Source organism: Castanea sativa, chromosome 6 (genome assembly GCF_040712315.1).
Source record: "Castanea sativa cultivar Marrone di Chiusa Pesio chromosome 6, ASM4071231v1".
In the NCBI taxonomy this organism is placed as follows: domain Eukaryota; kingdom Viridiplantae; phylum Streptophyta; class Magnoliopsida; order Fagales; family Fagaceae; genus Castanea; species Castanea sativa.
Genome location: NC_134018.1, coordinates 1,505,598 through 1,526,738, shown reverse-complemented (window position 1 = coordinate 1,526,738; position 21,141 = coordinate 1,505,598). Strand labels below are relative to the sequence as shown.

General features: G+C 33.8%; 1 protein-coding gene across 2 annotated transcripts; it reads left to right on the top strand.

The window, feature by feature from the left end:
• The first annotated feature begins 10,195 nt into the window (after positions 1-10,195).
• Positions 10,196-20,630, top strand: LOC142637932 (general transcription and DNA repair factor IIH subunit TFB1-1). Of its 2 annotated transcripts, XR_012844938.1 has the most exons (21): positions 10,196-10,714; positions 12,682-12,760; positions 13,047-13,108; positions 13,343-13,406; positions 13,739-13,913; positions 14,312-14,387; positions 14,636-14,731; positions 14,976-15,020; positions 15,618-15,674; positions 15,859-16,014; positions 16,121-16,186; positions 17,015-17,138; positions 17,282-17,338; positions 17,433-17,542; positions 17,621-17,803; positions 17,936-18,049; positions 18,265-18,342; positions 19,054-19,101; positions 19,499-19,618; positions 19,822-19,890; positions 20,170-20,234. XR_012844938.1 is itself a non-coding variant. In XM_075811909.1 (20 exons), exons 1-20 carry the CDS (start codon positions 10,634-10,636, stop codon positions 20,254-20,256), a joined length of 1,827 nt encoding a protein of 608 aa, XP_075668024.1. In that variant the 5' UTR covers positions 10,196-10,633; the 3' UTR covers positions 20,257-20,630. The 2 variants fall into 2 exon arrangements, 1 of the variants encoding a protein (XP_075668024.1); XM_075811909.1 differs by lacking the exon at positions 19,499-19,618 and having other exon boundaries at positions 20,170-20,630.
• Positions 20,631-21,141: the final 511 nt, after the last annotated feature.

The window sequence follows — 21,141 nt, the reverse complement described above, 5'->3', positions numbered from 1 at the left end:
CTCGGACTGTGCCGAGAACCAACTTTCTCCCACAAACCGGATTCAATTCTTGTTGGCTCATCATCCAAAACCATATTAACTGTTATCCTAGCACTAAAGCCTAGCTCTTTGACCCACTCTCTACAAATTTATTGTACTGGGTTCACTGGGTCAAGATCCCTTACATTTTGGGCTTGGTCTGAAAATTGTGTCCCCACAACGCCCATTTCATGCTTCTTAAGCGGGTCACATGTAAGTTTTTTTTTTTTTTTTTAAAGGAAAGGTCACATGTAAGTTTGTCCAATCAAATCATGTATTGTTAATTTATACATATATAAATACGATAGATTCAACCTATGGCGTATGCTTAAAGATTATTACTCTTTATTATCAAATCAAGAAATTAATTGGTTTTTGGTATAGGATGTTAAAATCTCAAATCTCTTGCTCGACGATAAAATATTTTATCAATTGAACTAATTGAAATTTGTCATGTATTATTAATTTAATTATGTTGCATCATTAATAACCTTAAACAATCATAATAAATAAATAAAGTTTCGATCTCTCAAACATTTTTTTTTAAATCCAACTAGGAAGCCAACAAATTAGAATGTCCAAACAATTTATAAAATCAAAAGTTACATTAAGGGGAAAACAAAAAAAGTTCTTGAAGCATACAATTTTAATCTCCAAAAATACCATACGATCAAAAAAAGTTATTTAGTCCTCTTAGACAATAATAAATAAATAAATAAAGTTTCGATCTCTCAAACATTTTTTTTGAGATCCAACTAGGAAGCCAACAATTAGAATGTCCAAATAATTTATAAAATCAAAAATTACATTAAGGGGAAAAAAAGAGTTCTTGAAGCATACAATCTTAATCTCGAAAAATATTATACGATAAAAAAAAAAAAGTTATTTAGTCCTCCTCATAGACCACATTATTCCCCAAAATAATTTATCTAGAAATAAAAATTTCCCATGCTTATAGATAAATTGTCTTATGATGTCGTAAAGATTCTTAGTGGTTGCATGTTTAGATAGGATTGTCAATGTTTGATATGATCCGCGAACACAACAGGAGTTTTTGAGGGTCAGGGCTGGACATTAAGGGCTTTGGGTCATAAATAAGTCTACCTGAAAGCAACACGATAAGAAATATGGCATAAGCAAGTTAAACCGCATAACCCACAATAAATACGTTTGACACGCCAATTTATTTATGTCAACCCAAAATAACCCATTTAACACAACTCGTTTAACTCATAAAACAAATAAATATTCATTTTATTTTGAATATGGGTTGAAGACTTAAAGTGTATGCACTACTTTTGGGATGTAAAGAACTTATTTATATATAGATTTTATATTTAATATTATGCAGGTTGAAACGGGTTATGTCATAATTATATCAACCCAACACAACATGTTTGTTAAGCGTGTCAAGTAGGTTAAGTTGTATCAACTCACCTTATTAATAGGTTGGGTTGGTCATGACACGATTATCAAATGGATCAAGTTCTGGTTGAGTTATTTAGTCAGATACTCTTAACTTGACACAACACGTTAACCCGAATTGATACCCTTACGTCCAAATGAGCTTTGGAAGGTATGTAAACTTTATATGTTTTTTCTGATACCTTGGTAGGGTGATGTTTGGCCGTTATTTCCATGATTCCTACCATTCCCTTTAGTTGGGACACAGAAGATGTCATAACTACAGTTATAAAAGGATGTCTTAGGATTCATGCCCATATGTAAGGGTGATGCATTAATTATATGTAAATATCACTCTCATGTTTCAAGGTTCTTATTTTTTTAGGTTTACTAACATATTCCCTAAAGGCATAAGTTAATAAATTTTTTTTTTAAGGGAGGGGCTCATCCTTCCTTTCTCATCCATTACTATTTGGGTGAGAGAATACATTGACAAGGCATACCTTATTGATTTGCATGATTTGAGTGAACTTCAGATTCCATGGTGAGTAGTAAAGAAACACACCTATTATTAAGGTTAAAGTTACAACAAGAACAACCATAAGTGAATTCCTAATGAAATCTTTTGCAAGCTTTACATTTGCCATATTATTTGCATAAAATTATATTTCATCAAAGAGAATAAAATGATATTTTGGTGAAATGGATGGTTCAACTCATAAGATCGACACATGATTTATAAAGGTCGAACCATTTACATTGTATACATTTGCAGTTGTGAGTTATGACCCAATACTAGTTTTGCACACCAAAAAAAAAAAAACATTTTTCTTTGTATTCATTAAAGACCAATTGAAACTTGTTGCAAAAATGTTGAATTTTTGCCGCCATCACACACAAAAACAACCTCTAATATGTTTAGAAAAGGAATTTATAGAAAGTTGAATTAAGGTATTACCCTAAATCCAAATCTAGATCGATACATATCTTTATAGATAATAATCAAAACCACTAAGGTGTCATTAGCCAATAAGTTAGTAGAAAAATAAGTGATGACGTTCAAACCATATATATATATAATACCACAAAAAATGCTATTAATCAATAAATACTACAACTTATTTCAAGAAATGTGAGACGACTAGAGCATTTACCCAAAAAAAAAAAAGGTAAAAGTGCCTTGAGTCCAAAATTTGTCCAGAGAGAGAGAGAGAGAGATATCTACTGCTCTAATGCTCAGTCAGTTGGATTTAGATCCTCTAAATTTTATAGGGTGCTTTACCAATAGATTTTTATTAAATCCTAACCATTCTTTTATGATTTAAGGGTCTAAATTTTGTCATATCAACATTCCACTAACAATACTCTTAAAATTAAAAAAATAATGTTGCAAACAAAATTAAAAATGCATTTTTTCTCACCTAAAATATAAGATGATAAAATATCCCATAAATGCTAGGAACCATAAAACAATAATAAATTATTACAAATGGTTCCTTGTAAGAGTGGGATAATTTTAATTCCCCACTCTCTTAGTCCCTTTATGTTTAAAAGTAAAGAATTTCATCATTAACGTAATAAAAAGTTTTGATTCAAATTTTTTTCTCCAAGCCTGTTAATGAGGCGCCCATTTAATGCCTCTTAAGCGGGTCACATGTAAGTTTTTTTTTTTTTAAAGTAAAGGTCACATGTAAGTTTGTCTAATCAAATTATGTATTGTTAATTTATACATATATAAACGCAATAGATTCAACTTATGGTGTATGGTTAAAGATTATTGCTCTTTATTATCAAATCAAGAAATTAATTGATTTTTGGTGAAGAAGGTTAAAATCTCAAATCTCTTGTTTGACGATCAAATATTTTACCAATTGAACTAATTGAAATTTCTCATGTATTTTTAATTTAATTATGTTGCATCATTAATAACCTTAAACAATAATAGTAAATAAATAAAGTTTTGATCTCTAAAACATTTTTTTAAGATCCAACTAGGAAGCCAACAATGAGAATGTTCAAACAATGTATATAATAAAAAAGTTACATTAAGGGGAAAACAAAAAGAGTTCTTGAAGCATACAATCTTAATCTCCAAAAATATTATACGATTAAAAAAAAAAAGTTATTCAGTCCTCTTAAACAATAATAAAAAAATAAATAAAGTTTCGATCTCTTAGAAATTTTTTTGAGATCCAACTAGAAAGCCAACAATTAGAATGTCCAAACAATTTATAAAATCAAAAAATTACATTAAGGGAAGAAAAAGAGTTCTTGAAGCATACAATCTTAATCTCCAAAAATATTATAAAATAAAATAAAAAAAGAAGTTATTTAATCCTTTTGATAGACCACATTATTCCCCAAAATAATTTATCTAAAAATATTAATTTCCATGCTTATAGATAAATTGTCTTGTGATGTTGTAAAGATTCTGCTTGCTCACTCCCAAGTGCAGGAGATCGTAGCAATATAATTCTCGGAGTACCGAAGTCGAACCACAAGGAGCAGGGTAAATTCAAAGACAATATAATTAAATAATAATTTTGGTGAAGAAGAAAAATACTTTTGCTTGGTGATTGTTAACAATCCTTCTTTTTACTTGCTGGACTTTGTGAGGAGGAAAATGTTTCTTAAAAAACTCTTGGGCCATCTCCCCCTAACTACCTATAGACCTAGGTTTCAAGGTGTAAAGCCAACTTCTTGCCTTATCCTTAAGCGAAAAATGAAAGAAATGTAACTTAGCAGTCTCAATAACATTTTGTGCATAGAAACTACTAATTACCTCTTCAAAAGCTCTAACATGGACATAAAGATTTTCATTTTCTTGTCCCCTAAAGTCAGGAAGTATTGCTAATAACCCTTGTTTCAGTTCTACATGTGGTGCATTAGGTGGAAACATAATGCATGAAGGAACAGAATTTTGTGTGGGATGCAACAATTCATACATAGTTCTTCTATTATCCTCACGATTATTACGTGTTTCATCACCCATGATTGATGAAGAAGGTGAAGGTGTGTCAAAAAGATTACCAAAGTAAGTTTCAAAAATTTCTAATCTGCCGCTCTCGTTTCTAACCCAAATGCTCATGCAACAATGAATACACAATCAAATAAAAACAAACAGAAAAATAAAAACAAAATAAGGGGAAAAAAATGGAACAAGGTTACCAATAGAAGAATTTCCACCGGTTGTGCTTTGCTCCAAAAAAACAAATTGCCTTTGAACACGCAGCAGCTCCCCGACAACGGCGCCAAAATTGCTTGCTCACTCCCAAGTGTAGGAGATCGTAGCAATATAATTCTCGGAGTACCAAGGTCGAACCACAAGGAGCAGGATAAATTCAAAGACAATATAATTAAATAATAATTTTGGTGAAGAAGAAAAATACTTTTGCTTAGTGATTGTTAATAATAATTGTGGGGAGTAAAAGGGCCCAAGTGGGCATATGGGCCTTTGGGCTGTAACATGGAGGGCCGACCTGCTCCAGGATTAAACTCTATGAGTTGGCCCATACGCCGAGGGTCCGAGGATACAGCCGAGGGAGAGTTTCACCTCGGACAGATCCAAGAGAACTCAAGATTTCATTATAAAGGTCAAGGCACAACTTTAGAAAGACTAGTGGTTAAAAGGGGACATCCTGAATCTTCTAGATGCACTAGTATTAAAGAAAATATCAAGGGTAAAGGCTGCCATCTCCGCATTAAAGGCTCTGCACCTACCTCCCTGGCCGCATTAATGGGGAGGTGACCCCTGAACAGTGAGGTGGAAACTTCTAGTCACTGTTCAAAAAGTATGAGGGAAGGAAGTATAAAAGGGGGGCGGTAGCTAAGAAAAAGAGGGAGAAAAAATTGTAATCTTTAAGGAAGAAAGAGAAATAATAAAGAAGTAGTCCTCGGCTCGAGTCCGAGGAGATCCATTGCAACTATTGTTCGTTATTTACCTGTTTTTGTTTGTAAAAGCCTGTTATCGAACTCCCAGTACTTCTAACCTAGGTTTCAAGTCCACACTCTACAAATTTTATTGTTTAAGGCTCATTGGGCCTGAGCCCGTGATTGTCTTTGGGTCCAGGTGCAATTGTGCACTTACAATAATAATAATAAAAATGATTTAAATCAATAATGTAAATACTAGGGCATCAGAGTGTTTCCCTATATCGATATGAAATTCTTTATGATCTAAGAAAATATCGATTTCATAATTGATTGTTCTTATACAATTAAAAACTTATGATTCGGTTGAACTGAGACAATTCAAGAACATATGATAACCTCAATTAATAATGCTGTTAGAAAAGTTTTTCAGAAAAACTCATTCGCTTTAAAATCTGATTTCTATTTGAAACTATTAGAAATTCATCTAAATAATAAGAAAAACATGGCTGAACTTATTGAAAGCACGGAAGAACTAATACATCAAAAGAAATCTAATTGAACAATCAAATATGTTGTTGATAAAATCTTAGAAAGAATCACATTGAATATTCATATCATATAGAAGAAACATAACTCCTAACCCTAGCAAGAGTTTAAGCTGCCATTAGAGAAAGGAAAATACAAGATTTTCTCTGCCCAAAATTCGTTCTGCAGCCTCCCTTCAAAACCCTAACATAAAGTGTCCTAAGAAAATAAAACTTTTACTATTTTAATTTCCATCCAAGTTTACAGCGGTAACTTGTGAGTTAATTTAGGCCTTCAAAAATTGAGAATTTTGAAAAAATCAAAACTGGAAAGTTGTAGATAATTAAGTCACAGTTCCAACTCATCTAGCCTTGTGTCAATTGGATTTTTGAGGAGAGAGATACACCCAAAATACTGATCGGTGCTCAAATTAAATTTTTCTTTTTCAGATTCTGACTCTTTGATTTCTTTCCTTATTTAAAGCTTCCAATCATGGTAGACGGTCCAAGCACTCCAACTGCACCTCCTTAGACATTTAAGCATAGTCTTTTAGCTCCACTTGATTCTAGTTTGGCCTCCATTCTCTCACAAATTTCTGTAAACTCATCTTTCTCACATGATTTTCTGAAAGTAGAAAATTACACACAATAAATGACATCTTATTCAATAAATTATGTAAAGATAAATAATAGGGACTAATGCAAATCATGACTTAATTATACAAATTAAGCATAGTAATAAGGAGATAACGCCCACATAAAGATATAACAAGTATACATTTTAAGGCATTATTAGATTCTTAGTGGTTGCATGTTTAAATAGGAGTGTCAATGTTTGACACAATCCGCGAACACAACACGAGTTTTTGTAGGTTAGGGTTGGACCTTAATGGGATTGGGTCATAAATAAGTCAACCTGAAAGTAATACGATAAGAAACATATTATAAGCAAGTTAACCCGCATGACCCATAATAAATACATTTGACATGTCAATTTATTTGTATCAACTCAAAATAACTCATTTAACTCGTATAATATCTCCGCATACCCTTGGTGTGATGGTCACTCCACAAGTATAAATTATTGTGAGATGTGGGGGGTAAGGGCCGAGTTCAAGTTTCCAGGAGGGAGTTTCGCACACATATACACTTAGATTAGACTAGAGTAGAAATTCTATCTTGTATAAAAATAAAAATAAAAACTCGTATAATAAATAAATATTCATTTTATTTTGAATATGGGTTGAAGACTTGAAGTATATGCACTACTTTTGGAATGTAAAAAACTTATTTATATATAGATTTTATATTTAATATTATGCGGGTTGAAACGGGTTGTGTCACATTCATGTCAACTCAACACGACCCATTTACTAAGCGTGTCAAGTAGGTTAAGTTGTGTCAACTCACCTTATTAACAGGTTGGGTTGGTCATGACACGATTATTAAATGAATTGAGTTCCGGTTGAGTCATTTAGTTAAATACCCCCTACTCAACACGACGTGCTAACTTGAATTGACACCCTTACGTCCAAATAAGCTTTGAAAGGTATGTAAACTTTATATGCTTTTTCTGATACCTTGGTAGGGTGATGTTTGGCCGTTTTTTCCATGATTCTTACCATTCCTTTTAGCTGGGACATAAAAGATGTCATAACTACAGTTATGAGAGGACGTCTTGGGATTCATGTCCACATGTAAGGGTGATGCATTAATTATATGTAGATATTGTTCTCATGTTTCGAGGTTCGCATTTATTTTAGGTTTACTAATATATGCCTTAAGGGCATACATTCGTAAAATCTTTATTTTTATTTTTTGAAAAAGAGGGGGGAGCTTATCCTTCCTTTCTCATCCATTACTATTTGGGCGATAGAATACATTGACGAGGCATACCCTATTGATTTGCATGATTTGAGTGAACTTCAGATTCCATGGTGAGCAGTAAAGAAGCACACCTATTGTTAAGGTTAAAGTTGCGACAAGAACAACCATAAGTGAATTCCAAATGAAATCCTTTGCAAGCTTTACATTTGCCATATTGTCTGCATAAAATTATATTTCGTCAAAGAGAATAAAAGGGTATTTTGGTGAAATGGATGGTTCAACTCATAAGATAGTTCGACACATGATTTATAAAGGTTGAACCATTTGCATTGTATACATTTGCAGTTGTGAGTTATGACCTAATACCAGTTTTGCACACCCAAAAAAAAAAAAACTGACACTTGTTGCAAAAAGGTTGAATTTTTTCCACCATCACACACAAAAACAACCTCCAATATGTTTAGAAAATGAATTTTATAGAAAGTTAGATTAAGGTATTACCCTAAATCCAAACCTAGATCGACACATATCTTTGTAGACAATAATCAAAACTGCTAAGGGTGTCATTAACCAATAAGTTAATAGAAAAATAATGATGAGGTTAAAACCATATATATAAGACACTACAAAAAATGTCATTAATCAAAAAATTACTACAACTTATTTCAAGGAATGTGAGACGACTAGAGCATTTACAAAAAAAAAATGGTAAAAGTGCCTTGAGTCCAAAATTTGTCCAAAATTTTTTGTTTCAAACTTTCAATTAAGGTGGACCTCTTCCAGAGAAAGAGAGAGAGAGAGATCTAATGCTCTAATGTGTAGTCAGTCAGATTTAGATCCTCTAGATTTTATAGGGTATTCTACCAATAGATTTCTTTAAATCTTAACCACTATTTTATGATTTAAGGGTCTAGATTCTACCATATCAGCATTCCACTAGCAATACTTTTATAATTAATAAAATAATTTTGCAAACAAAATAATTAAGATTAGGGTAAATTCCACTAACACCCCTTGAGGTTTGGGCTAATACTAACCAGGTCCATGAGATTTCAAAATTGACCACTTTAGTCCTTAACGATAATTTAATCCAAACAAAATTAGCTTCTGTTACTCATTTTTCTTTCTTCCTCTCATCCCTCTGTTTCTCTCTATCTCGTTCAACCTCTCCTCTTTTATTTGCCGTCCCTTCACATACTCCACCATTGGATCACGCATTTGTTTAGCCAAGTCAGGTCCTCCACACCACTCTCCACCGAGCCTAATAGCGTAGCAACGTTCTTGAAGGCGATGGTTGGCGATGGTCTCCTTGATGGTCAGCAATGGTCTCCTCAGAGTGTGGGTGCGGTGGTTTATGGTTTTGGTTTGTGGTTGTGGGCTTTGTACCAATGGTGGCGAGGTGGTGGTTTTGGTCTCAAGTAATAGATTTGTGGGCTGAGTTAGATTTGCAGTGGGGGTGGTTGTGTGTACCGATGGAGTGGTGGGTTTACCATAAGTTTTTTGGATTTGGGTTTTGTTGTTGTGGATTTGGCTGTGTTTTGTGGCCAATGGTGGTTGTGGGTTGAGATATGGTGGTGCCGTGGTGGGTTTGTTGGATTTTTTTTGGATTTGGGTTTTGTTGTTGAGGTAGTGGTTGGCTGAGGTGGTGGTTATGGCAGATCTAAGGTTAGATAATGGGTAGGTTTGTAGTAGGGGTGGTTGTGGGTTGAGATATGGTGGTAGGTTTGCTAAGTTTTTTGGATTTGGGTTTGTCTTTGCTTAGTTTGCATTTTCATAGAGGAAGAGAGAGAAATGGAGATGAGCAATAACCAAGCGAAAGAAGCAGAAGATCCAAGGGGTAAAGCCAAAATCATAATAGTAGATTTTCCCACAAACCCGGATGACAAAATCTCCAAACTGTAAAAAAAAATCCGATCTCACTCTCAATCTCCTCGATTCCATTTTGCAAGGTGCAATTTTTCTCTATTTTGAAGCACACCCATTTCGATTCCTTGCTTAGTTTTTATGTTACAACGTGTTTCCTGTATTGAGGGATGATTGAACTGAACAAAAGAGATTTAAGGTTAGAGAGAGAGAGGGACGAAGGAGGAGCGAGTTTTGTGAAAAGAGAGAAGCTAACAGAGGCTAACGGTGTTTAGGGACAAAATTGTCTTTGGGGACTAATGTGGTCCATTTTGAAATCTCATGGATCTGGTTGGTATTAGCCTAAACCTCAAGGGGTGTTAGTAGAATTTACCCTTAAAATTATTGTTAGTGGAATGCTGACATGACAAATTCTAGACCATTAAATTATTATATGATAGTTAAGATTTTAGAAAATCTATTTGGTAGAGTACTTTACAAAAATCTAGAGGACCTGAATCCAAATCGGAACCATGATTTCAGAGAGACAAAAAGCATGAGAGAATGAAGGCTTTTGTTATGTGACGTGGCTATTTTCAACCTTTGAATTGGTTTATTTAGCCACATGTCTTCTATCTAAGCCCCACCCGAAGCACACTACACTACTATTACAACACATGTCCATCATGCCTTGTCAGCCTTGATACATAGCAATAGTAGTAGTAGTTTCTCCTTTTGTCACACAAAAAACTTGCACCAGTAAATTCATCATTGGCGCTCTCTCTCTCTCCCAAAGCCCAAAACCAAAGCCAGCAACGCACACAGAGATCAATCCAAGCAAACCCATTTAAAAGCAAAAGTTTCTCTCTTTTTCTGTTTTTTGTATTTTTGATTCCGTTCTTCTTATTCGACCGTACACAACGTAAAAAGCTCACACGATCCTCAGTCCTCACCAGTAGCTTATAGTTAATCCCTAACCAAACCAAACCAAACCAAACCAAACCCACATACCATCTTTCTCTATCTCTCTACATACATTTATAGATCCCTTCTATCACTTTGACCCTTTTTCCCAATCATACTTTCACAATTTTCTTTTGGGGGGATTTTGGATTTTAGCTTAGCATTGAATTTTACTTTGATCAATGGCCAGTGGGCATGTGATTAAGCGCGCCAAGTACAAGACCTCACCCAAAGGCGCTGGTACTCCTGGTGTTTTAAAAATGGTATATTGGAAATGCAATTTTTTTTTGTGGGTATTTTTTTAAAAAAAATTTTGAAATTTTTTATACCCACTTCATAAATGTTTGAACTTTATGGTTGGATTGTGATATTATTAGTTTATGTGCAATTTTGCTATCTGGGTCTTGGTTGATTTTAGTGAAGAAGCTATGAGCAAGTGTTAATTTTTATTTTAGCCATTCTTGGTTTTATGGTAGTTATTTGATATGATGGGTGAACACATAATGCTCAATACATTCTTTCTGCAATTTGCTAATTGGGTTTTGGTTGATTTTGCGTATTTGATTAATGGTTCTTGAAAAAACTACGAGCTATGTGTTGAACTTCGTGGCCAATTCATAATGTTTGTATACTATGGTTAGTTTGTGAATTGATGGTGAACACATAATGCTGTATTAGTTTATTGTGCAATTTGCCAATGGGTTTCAGTTGGTTTTACGCATTTGATTAATGCTTTTAAGGAAGAAACTATAAGCGCATGTTAAATTTTATGCTCAATTCATAATTTTTGTATATAGTGGTTCGTTTCTGATATGATGGTGAGCACATCTATTAGTTCATATAAGTGCAGATTATAGTTTTATTTTCCCAAGATTTGTTAATATTTATTTGATTATTGTTATTCTTGGGGAGGTGATTAATGGCTACTAGTAAAGAAAGTATGAGCATGTGTAAAATTTTATGCTGGATTCATGATGTCTGCTTATTATAGTTGGTTTTTGATATGATTGTGACACATACTGCTGTTAAGTTTATTGGGAAATTTGGTAACTGGGTTTCAGTTGACACGCACAAGTTGTATGCAATGTGCCGTTCTAGAGCAATGGTGTTTGTGATATAGTGGCATGAAAGTGTAGTGTTTAATTGAGATAATGTTGGCTTATAGAGGTCTGAAAATGATATGAAATCAAATGTTGCTGGATGCATGTAACATTAGGAGTTGTAGTTGGAAGGGATCCAGCTTAGCTTTGTTAGAAAATACTGGGAAGGTAGAAAGAAACTAGCTGCTTCCCACAGTTGGGCGGCTGACTCCAAGACGTGGTATTGTGCTGTTAGGGAAGCTTTACTTTTGGTTTTGAGGGAAGGCTTTTACTCTCTCTCTCTCTGTGTTTGACTAGCTGTACGGAAGGGGTGAAATTGCTATTTGGGGTTAGAGGGAACTGCTGGAGATTAGAGCTTGTGATTGCTGATATTAGGATCCTGCAAACATGGTTACTGCTGTGCTAGTTTAGACCCATTAGTAAATTGGGTTTGGTAAGGTCAGGCGGATAGTATACAAGGCTTCTAGTTGTACTTCGTATCTTTTGATTTGTGTACCCAAAAAAAAAACATCCATACATATTCATGGAACTAACGCTCTGTTTGTTTCAACAATGATGTTTTCTAGAAAAATAAGTTATTTTCCAAGAAGTATTTTCTATAAAACTATCTCATTTTTCAATGTTTAGTAGCAACTTTAAATGAGTTGAAAAACAAACTCTTAACTTCCCTTATTTAGTTTACTGTGAGATAGAGTTGTTTTTCAAAAAAATTTAATGGAAAACAATCTCTAAAAATAAGTCATACTTTTTATGTTGACTAAAGATAGTTTTCCTTTGACTCATCTTTTTTTATGCTATCAAACACTGGAAAACAAAGAAAACTATCTTTATACAAGGTTTTCCATTGAAACAAACGGAGCGTAAGTTGAGGAACAATTTTTTGAACGCATAACTTTATTTATATTTTCTATGTAAAAGTAGGAAGTGGAGTTGAAAGGTTTGATTTAAGAAAGTCTGAACATGATCAGCTAGGCGATGCTGATGCAGGGTTTCTTCAATGTTTTTAATTTTATTCATTTTATATTCTTTGTAGACTGAGTCAATCCTTAGCACACAACCTGTGTACTTTGGGTCATTTTCATTCCATTTTCAATAAAACATTTTACTTATAAAAAAAATATTCATTGCAGACTGAGAACAAGATTATGTTCAAGCCGAATGATCCCACTTCAGCCTCAAAGATTGATGTAGAGTTTAGATCGATAAAAGGTATTTTATCGTTTTGTTATCTATTTTAGTCATGTTCAAAGTTATTTGTGTTTCTGTTACTGTGTGCATCCAAGGAATTGAAGCATTGATATGGAAATAGATATGAGTTTTATAGCATTTAAGCACTTTGCTTCGGTATATTTTGTGACAATTAATCTATTTTATGTGTTTTGAGAAAAAAAAAGGGGGGGGGGTCTTCCTTTAAATTGCTGATCCTTGAGAGCCATTCATGGCATCTAGTTGCTTTAAAGTTTTTAATGTTTTCTTCTTTGTTGTGAATGATCAGGTTACAAAAACACTAAGGAGGGATCAAACAATCCACCATTGCTTAATCTCTCCCTTGAGCAGGTTTTTTCTTTATCCATGAAACTCTCATGCACCACCTAATGCTTAAGTCTCTAAGGCACTCTATTTCCATCTCTCCACCCATCATGGTTCAAGTGCCTTGAAAATTATGTTTCATACTTTGACATATGAGAAACTTTAGGATTTTAATTGACTGTCAATACATTAACATTGTACTAAATGTTATTTTTCCTCATTTGATGATATATGCAAATTTCTATTTTTGTGTTATTCCAGGGTGGAAGTTACATTTTTGAGTTTGAAAATTTCTTAGATCTTCAAGTTTGTCGAGAGTTTGTGGGTAAGTCTCAACTATTATGCACATCACTTATTTCAAGCTTCTTGACCTGTAATTATGTGCTGTCAATCTAGTTCAAAGGTTTAGACATTCTGTTAGGTCAGTGTAGTTGATATGGATCTTCCCCTTTGTAAATGCATTTGAAGAATAGCCAATTGCAACTGAGGGTCGTAGGATGTTAAGAAGAACATACCACTTTCTTTTTCTTACACATACTTTTTGTATTGCATTGCATTATTTGATATATTGATTATCTAATTATTCTATAAATAATTACATTTTGATTTGCTGGAAATTTGTTTATCCTGAAGATGTGGTGTGGTCCTTATGAACAGGAAATGCTCTTACAAAGTCTGGAGATGCTGCAAAAGCAAAGTCTGGAGACACTGCAAAAGCGAAGTCCGGAGAGGCTGTGGCCACTTCTGATAGATCTACAGTTACTTATCCTGATGAACAACTCATCAGTTCAGCGGAAATGGAGCTTCGAATAAAGCTATTGAGAGAGAATAGGTTAACTTTTTTTTCTTATACAAATGTAATTAAAATGCCTTCTTTAGTATGATGTATTTGGTAGTGTTTCACCTCTTGAGTTATAAGTTTAAGGCATCTTATATATTTTTCGTAGACGTATATCTCAATTCTAATTCAGCTTTAGTTGAATTGAGATCTACTCTTGCTTTGGTTTATGATAAATATGATGCTCAAGAAATAAGTAGTATGATAAGCATTGGTTAATTTTTGTGCTAAAGAAAGTTTGATTTACATGTTTTAGGAATAATTCTATAAATCAGTATTGTTCTTTACTGGATGCTTGCTGTTAAATGTGGTGATTTTCCTACACCTTATAGTTTTCTTACTTTCAGATTCTTTGTTATTGTTTGATGTCCCTAAACTTTTAACTTTCACAGTGAGCTGCAGAACCTTCATAAGAAATTTGTGCTTGGTAATATCTTGACAGAATCTGAGTTCTGGGCTACAAGGAAGGTAAGTTTTCTTTTTGAGTATGTATTTAATTATGCTGCCTTTTCCTTTATGTTTAATATTTGAACTCTGAGCTCAATTGGATTAGACCTTTCTGTAATTTACTAAATTTCCAGTGGAAGATCTTTATTAGAACCTGTTGTTTAGTTGTTGAAAAGAATTTGTAACATTCAATGGAAGAGTTTGAATTAAAAGCTGTTGTTCTCTTGATATGTTTTTCTAACATTTTCTGAACTTAAAATTTAATACAGAAGTTGCTTGATGGAGACAGTGGCACGAAGTCCAAACAACGGGTTGGTTTTAAAAGTTCAATGATTCTAGACATCAAACCCATGACTGATGGCCGGGTACGTCAGATCTCTCTCTCTCTCTCTAATTTTGTGATGGCACTTGGGTGTGCATGTCTGTGCTTGAGTTACAATGTGAAGATCTTATAGATGTAGAAATTTTTTTTTCCATTGGTGTATTACGATTATTGCATTTTCTTTATTGGCAAGAGTTAATGGTATTTTCCTTTGCAAGTTACTTTTGGCTTGTGGTTTCATGCATGGGAACTAATTATTATTTTTCTTCCTTCTATTGTGTTTCCAGACGAACAAGGTTACATTCAATTTGACACCAGAGATCAAATATCAGGCATGGTTCTTTCTTTTTTTGGTTTTTGGTTTTTTTGGGTGTTTGTTAGCAGGTGGTTTTTCTGAGACCCACCACAAGATCTTTGGTTGATGCCAAACATAGTTGGCAATCATTTGTGAAATGTGAACATATCTGGCTGAGGTTAAGATGTAAGCATGGGTTAAACATTGTAATTGGTCATTATATTGGTAGGTGCCGACTTGCTTGATAAGCGTTTGTAGACAATTATATACAGAAATAATTTGGAGATTAATTAAATACGAAGAAAGATAAGAAACAAACATTCAGATTGTGATTATGAACATGCACTGGCATTATAGTGTTTTTCATTGGTAAGTCAACACACGCAGCCCATGGGTCTTGAACACATGACCTCATCCTTTGTTTCTTAAAGGGTTTATTTGTTTCAATATGGATATTTTTGATAGTATCATTGTTCATGCTCAAATATTGAATTTTTGAGCTACAGCTTTTTCATAGTTGCTTCTTCCATGGTCTAGATAAGACTTTGGGTTTTAACAATTTGATATTCATGTGGCTTATTGATCATGAACTTTTTGCTGCTTACTTTTCCGTAATGGTTTACTTTTCTTTCAGATTTTTGCTCTAAAACCAGCTGTTCACCGGGCATTCCTTAATCATGTTCCCAATAAGGTAGTGAGGGCATTGAAACAAATTCTTCTTTCACTTTAATTGTGAAGAAGGTTTACTTATGAAATTATATAAAAATTTTATTACCTATCAAAAAAAAAAAAAAAAGACTTAATATTTTTAATTTCTCATATACTTTACTCAAATTGTGTATTGGTGTTTTCTTCCCTTGACTTTTGTATTCCAGATGACAGAAAAGGATTTCTGGACAAAGTATTTTAGAGCAGAATATCTCCATAGTACGAAAAATGCTGTTGCAGCTGCAGCAGAGGCTGCTGAAGACGAGGAGCTAGCCATTTTTCTGAAGGATGATGACATATTGGCAAATGCAGCTCGGCAGAAGGTACTCTTTCTGAGAGTTGGGGTTTCCCTTTTTTTTACGGGATACTCCTGCATTATTTTGTATGTTTACTTGAGTACTTTTACTATTTTGTATTTTCTGTTTGCAGATTCGACGGGTTGATCCAACTCTTGACATGGAAGCTGACCAAGGAGATGATTACATGCACCTCCCAGTATGTGGGATTAGACCACTCTTGTAGTTTCTTTTGGTTGATACATTAAATTAATCTCTCTGTCTCTTCCTCTCCTTTTCTTTTTCTTTCTTTTATCCTTGGGAAGGGGGATTCAAATTTAGGCAAGTGTTTTATTTTTATTTTTTATTTTTTGAGTCAAGAAAAGTTGACATAGAGATTTGCAAAGAAGTAATTACAAAACTCTGAAGTTACTAGTCAAGTTTGGGAAGGATTTTATAGATTTAAGACTTAATTTTGAAGAGGTCTATGCAATTCTATATTGATAATACAAAGTTGCTCTTTTGTGCTAGTAGCTTTTGAACTCAAAATATATTGTGGGAGAAACCATACTTCTTTAAATCCCTCTCCCCCCCACCCACAGAATAAGAAAAAGAAAAAAAAGGTGGTAAATGATTTCTTTTAAATGACAAGATTCATAGTTGTATACTTTATCATTTCTGCATCCGTGGAATTACTCAATGAGGGAATCCACTTAGAAGGTGGTTTTTTTGTTTGTCACTTCAAATTCACTGTGTGATTAGATTCCTGCTTGTCCATTGCCTTCTGTCATGATAACTTGCTTTGGCAAAATTTTGAGGGAGCTAATTGGTGATTTGTGCTAAAAGTTGGAACATGTCAGCAGTTTCTACTTCAGTACTTGATATATGAACCATTACTTCTTCTAAGAGTAGAAAATAGCAAAAGGGATAGTTTTTAGTATCTGGTTAATTTTCCTTGTTATTAAGATAAAATCATCTGCTTCTATAGTAAAAAATTTCTAGGTGTACATGTACATCCCTATGTATCTTATCTGGTTGTATATTGCAGGATCATGGAATTTTTCGTGATGGTAGCAAGGAAATAACTGATTCACAGCACGAGCAATTTAAGAGAACTTTCTTGCAAGATCTTAACCGACAAGGCGAAGTTGTTCTCGAAGGAAGAACTATCGGTAAGGATCTCTCTTGAGTTTATTTATTCTGTTCCTCACCAAATTTCTTTTTCTTCAGACAGTTATTTGATTTTATACTAGCTGAGTTTCCTTTTTATTCATTAAATTTAGGTAGATAACTTTGGTTTATAACCTTAATGTAGATGTAGAGTTGGAAGACCCAAGAACCGTAGCAGAAGCACTTGCGCAATCAAGACAGGGTTAGCATGGTTTTTTTTTTGTTAAAAAAATCCCACTTCCTTTTTTCAAGTCTTCTATAGAATTTGCACTCATTCTTGTACTATTGTGGTGAAGAATCTGATGAGAATGCAAAGCAGGAGAGGCTTGATAGAATTTCACGGATGACTGAGATGGAGGACCTTCAGGCACCTCATGATCACCCTCTTGCTCCACTTTGTATCAAGGTTGAACTTTGTATACATTGTACAATGCTTCTAAATTATTGTCATACAGATGTTTTATACGTGATTTTCCAAAATCAGGATCCTCGTGATTACTTTGATTCCCAACTACTTAAAATTTCTGATGATACACGAGCTGGATCAGAACAATTAAGATGTAGCCTGAGCTCTGAGGAAGCATATGGTTCTTTGAGGGGTTCAATATCAGAGATAAAGGCTATGGGATTAAGTGATCCCGTAGTCAGACCTGAGGTTGCTGTTATGGTAATAGCATCTTTATTTTGTGCCAGCCTTAAGATATTAGATATAATATTACTTATCCCCAAAACCCCTGAAAAAGTGATATGCTATCATATGTATGTTGCATAATTTAACTGTGTAATTTGTATGATTCAGGTCCTTAATGGATTGACCCAGAACATCTCAAGTACCAAATTTCAACTTGGGAAGAATGCTCAAGAGAGTATACTGAACAGCTTGCCCAACACAACTAAAGAGGAACTACTACATGTGAGTAGATGTGTTTCTTAAAATAATATATAGCTGCTTCAAGAAAAATGTGGCTAAATACCGTGGATATCTTATTTATTGAAGAGTTGATTAAGCAGGCTGTGTGCTAGAATCAATTGTTTTTGTGTTATGTTGAACTTATTAATTGTATATTCTATGAATTTTGGTTTTTCAGTGATTTTAATATTAATAAGAAGAGTGTTTTTTGTTTCCAGCATTGGATATCCATTCAAGAATTACTGAGGCACTTTTGGTCTTCATATCCAATTACTACATCATATCTTTATGCTAAGGTAAGTGTTGTATTTGTTAACATGGACAAGAGTTGTGTTAAACACATTTATTTATTTATGTTTGAGCATTTTTTTGTGTGCAAAAGAGTTATAGATAGTAAACTGTCAGCAAACCACTATAAGCTTCTTGGTAAAGTGCATAACACTCTTTTTCCAATGTTAAGTAGATTAAGGTGAAGTCTCATGCAGTTTATGGGCTTGTGTTATCAAATTAAAGGTTGCGAGGAGTTACTGGATTATTTATCATGGTTTCAGATTTTTGCAAATTTTCTAAATCTAGTATCTGAAATTTTGTTCTTGCTTTGAAATATTATAACGCCAAATCTTATGATAATTAACTATTAAATATTTTGTTAGAACTTCAAGTTCTGTCAGTATTAGAAATGTCAATTTGATTGTGGCAAGGATAATACAAAACTGATATTGGAATAGAAGGATGAACTCTGTATATCTTTTCAGTAGTATATTGTTTTAAGAACACTTACCAAAATATAATATATTGGTTTAAGAATGAAGAATACAGTCAAGAACTGTTGCCGTCAAATGCGAGTATATGACTTTGATTAAAATGAGGATATGTAATGCACAGCAATTGAATATTGATTTTCTGAAATTTTACTGCATGGGTTTCCTTTTATTTGATATTGTTGTCTTTTGATTGGATTGGTTCAGCATGCCTATTGCCTTATTCATTTAGTGATTAATGTGCAGGTGAGCAGAGTGAAGGATGCCATGTCAAAAATTTATCCACAACTGGAGGTATCTTATAAAAAAAAATCCCTTTTATTTTATTTTTTCCACTCATGAGCTTTTGATTCTTCCAACCCCATCAACATATCTTCTTGATTTTTTTTCTTCAGTTCACCATTATTGTATGGTCAATTTCAATAGTTTTGATTTTCTAGAGCACTTGAATCGTCTTGGATATTCAAATTGCATTAATTTTGTTCCTTTATTGACTGCATCTGAATATTAAACAGAGTTGGTTGATATTATTGGTAGATATCAAAATAAGATTAAGCAAGATAAGAATGGAGAGTTTCTTGATTTCCTTTTATCTCAAACTTTTCCCCTTTTATCTTATTTTGTTTGTAATATTAGTGTCTCAAAATTTTCCATCATAAAAACAGAGAGTTTCTTGATTTCCTTGTCCAAGGTAACAAATGTGCTGCTCAGGAAGAACATTAGCATGTGAAGGTGACTGGGTAACAGTTTGCAGCATGATGTTAGTAGGATAAAGTAAACATGTGAAGATGAGCAACTTCCCATTGAACATGTATTTTCTTTATATCTGGAAACACTGGATGTTTTCCTTCTCTACCTCTTTTGTATTTTGTTGTGTATACATTTCTCCTACTGGGCTCAAGTTTTGATAGTCACATCTTCTGTTCCATAGGACTCACACACAAGGCTTTGGTAACTACTGATTTGGATATTGTTTTAGTTAACATTGTTTTTTATTCTTTTGTCAAATCCCAGGAAATAAAGGAATCAGTTCCTTCAGACCTTCGCCAGCAGGTTTTCCTCCTTGTTCGTCCAATGCATCAGGTCAGCATTTGTCTTACAAACTCGCTCTCTTTGGGGTTGAGTACAGTACTCAATTTGGCTGCAACATGAAAGCCAGTGGATTGTGATAGCCCGTCACTTGTCCTGTCTGTACTGTTGATGTTCTCACCCCTTCTCCTTTCCATATTATTATGAGAATTAATTAAAAAAATCAATACATGGTATAATTAAACCATATGATTTGTTTTGGCTTTGGATTGTTGTATGTGGTGCCATCTTGTTGATGGCTGAAACTCATGGGCAAAGACTATAATGGTGCAGGCTCTAGATGCTGCATTTCAACATTATGAGGCGGATTTGCAGAAGAGATCAGCAAAGAGCGGAGAAAAACCAAATGGATATGTGTAGGAGTAATATTACCCAACCCATCGTGTCTGCTGGGTCTGTCATGTAACATTCTTTGTTTTTGCTATCTTGAAGCAGTCCTATAAACTGTACATGAAATCAATTTTGCTCTGAGCTCATACACAATATAGAGTTTTATCAACTCGGCCCATTAGTGTAAACGCTGTTTAATGTTTTACTGCTGAGAAAAAATGCATAGAATACTAAGAATAGTGAACACTTGCTGCACTGCTGCCCCTGATCAGAACGTGAATCTTGTATTGTTTCTAGCAGTCAATACACTTTAAAGTTTCATAGCAAATTCCATATTGGACTGCCACAAGTTTTCCATCTGTTACCAAAGATTTATAATGTTCACGAGAAGATAGTTTTCAAGAGTCTTGGCACGAGCCTCGTGAAGTTTAGACCATATTTACATTGTACTTTTCAGGGCCTGCTTGTAGATTAAAATGAGTCCATTTTCAAAAACATGTAACCCTGCTTTTAGGGCATGTATTTTGCAATATATTTTTTTTATAGCTTTTCTTGCTTGAGCGAAGTCTAATACTAATAAACACACGTATTTGGCATTAATGTTAAGAAATTTCAATAAATATAAGATGAGTACTGTACTAGTAATTAGTGCTCCACCATGCAAGTGAGGTTAAATGCACAGCACCTTCACAAACTTGAGTTTGTCGTGTGTTAGTATGATAAAGGTGGTATCAATATTAGTCCATATAAAAGTGAGGTTTTCTAGTGATAACTTGTCACCTAAGTGTGAAAATGTTTGTGAAAACTTTTATGTCATTGCTCAAGTGTCATTTCAAGTTCTATTATTATTTCTTCCACGCAACAATACCTTCTCACATAGAGGTTAGTGTGACGTAGAAAGTGTGGAGCCAAAAC

Coding starts and splice junctions, on each gene's coding strand:
- LOC142637932 (XM_075811909.1), top strand. CDS start 10,634: ATGGCCAGTGGGCATGTGATTAAGCGCGCCAAGTACAAGACCTCACCC. Junction 14,732..14,975: donor AACCCATGACTGATGGCCGG/GTACGTCAGATC, acceptor TTGTGTTTCCAG/ACGAACAAGGTTACATTCAA. Junction 17,543..17,620: donor TTGCTCCACTTTGTATCAAG/GTTGAACTTTGT, acceptor TTCCAAAATCAG/GATCCTCGTGATTACTTTGA.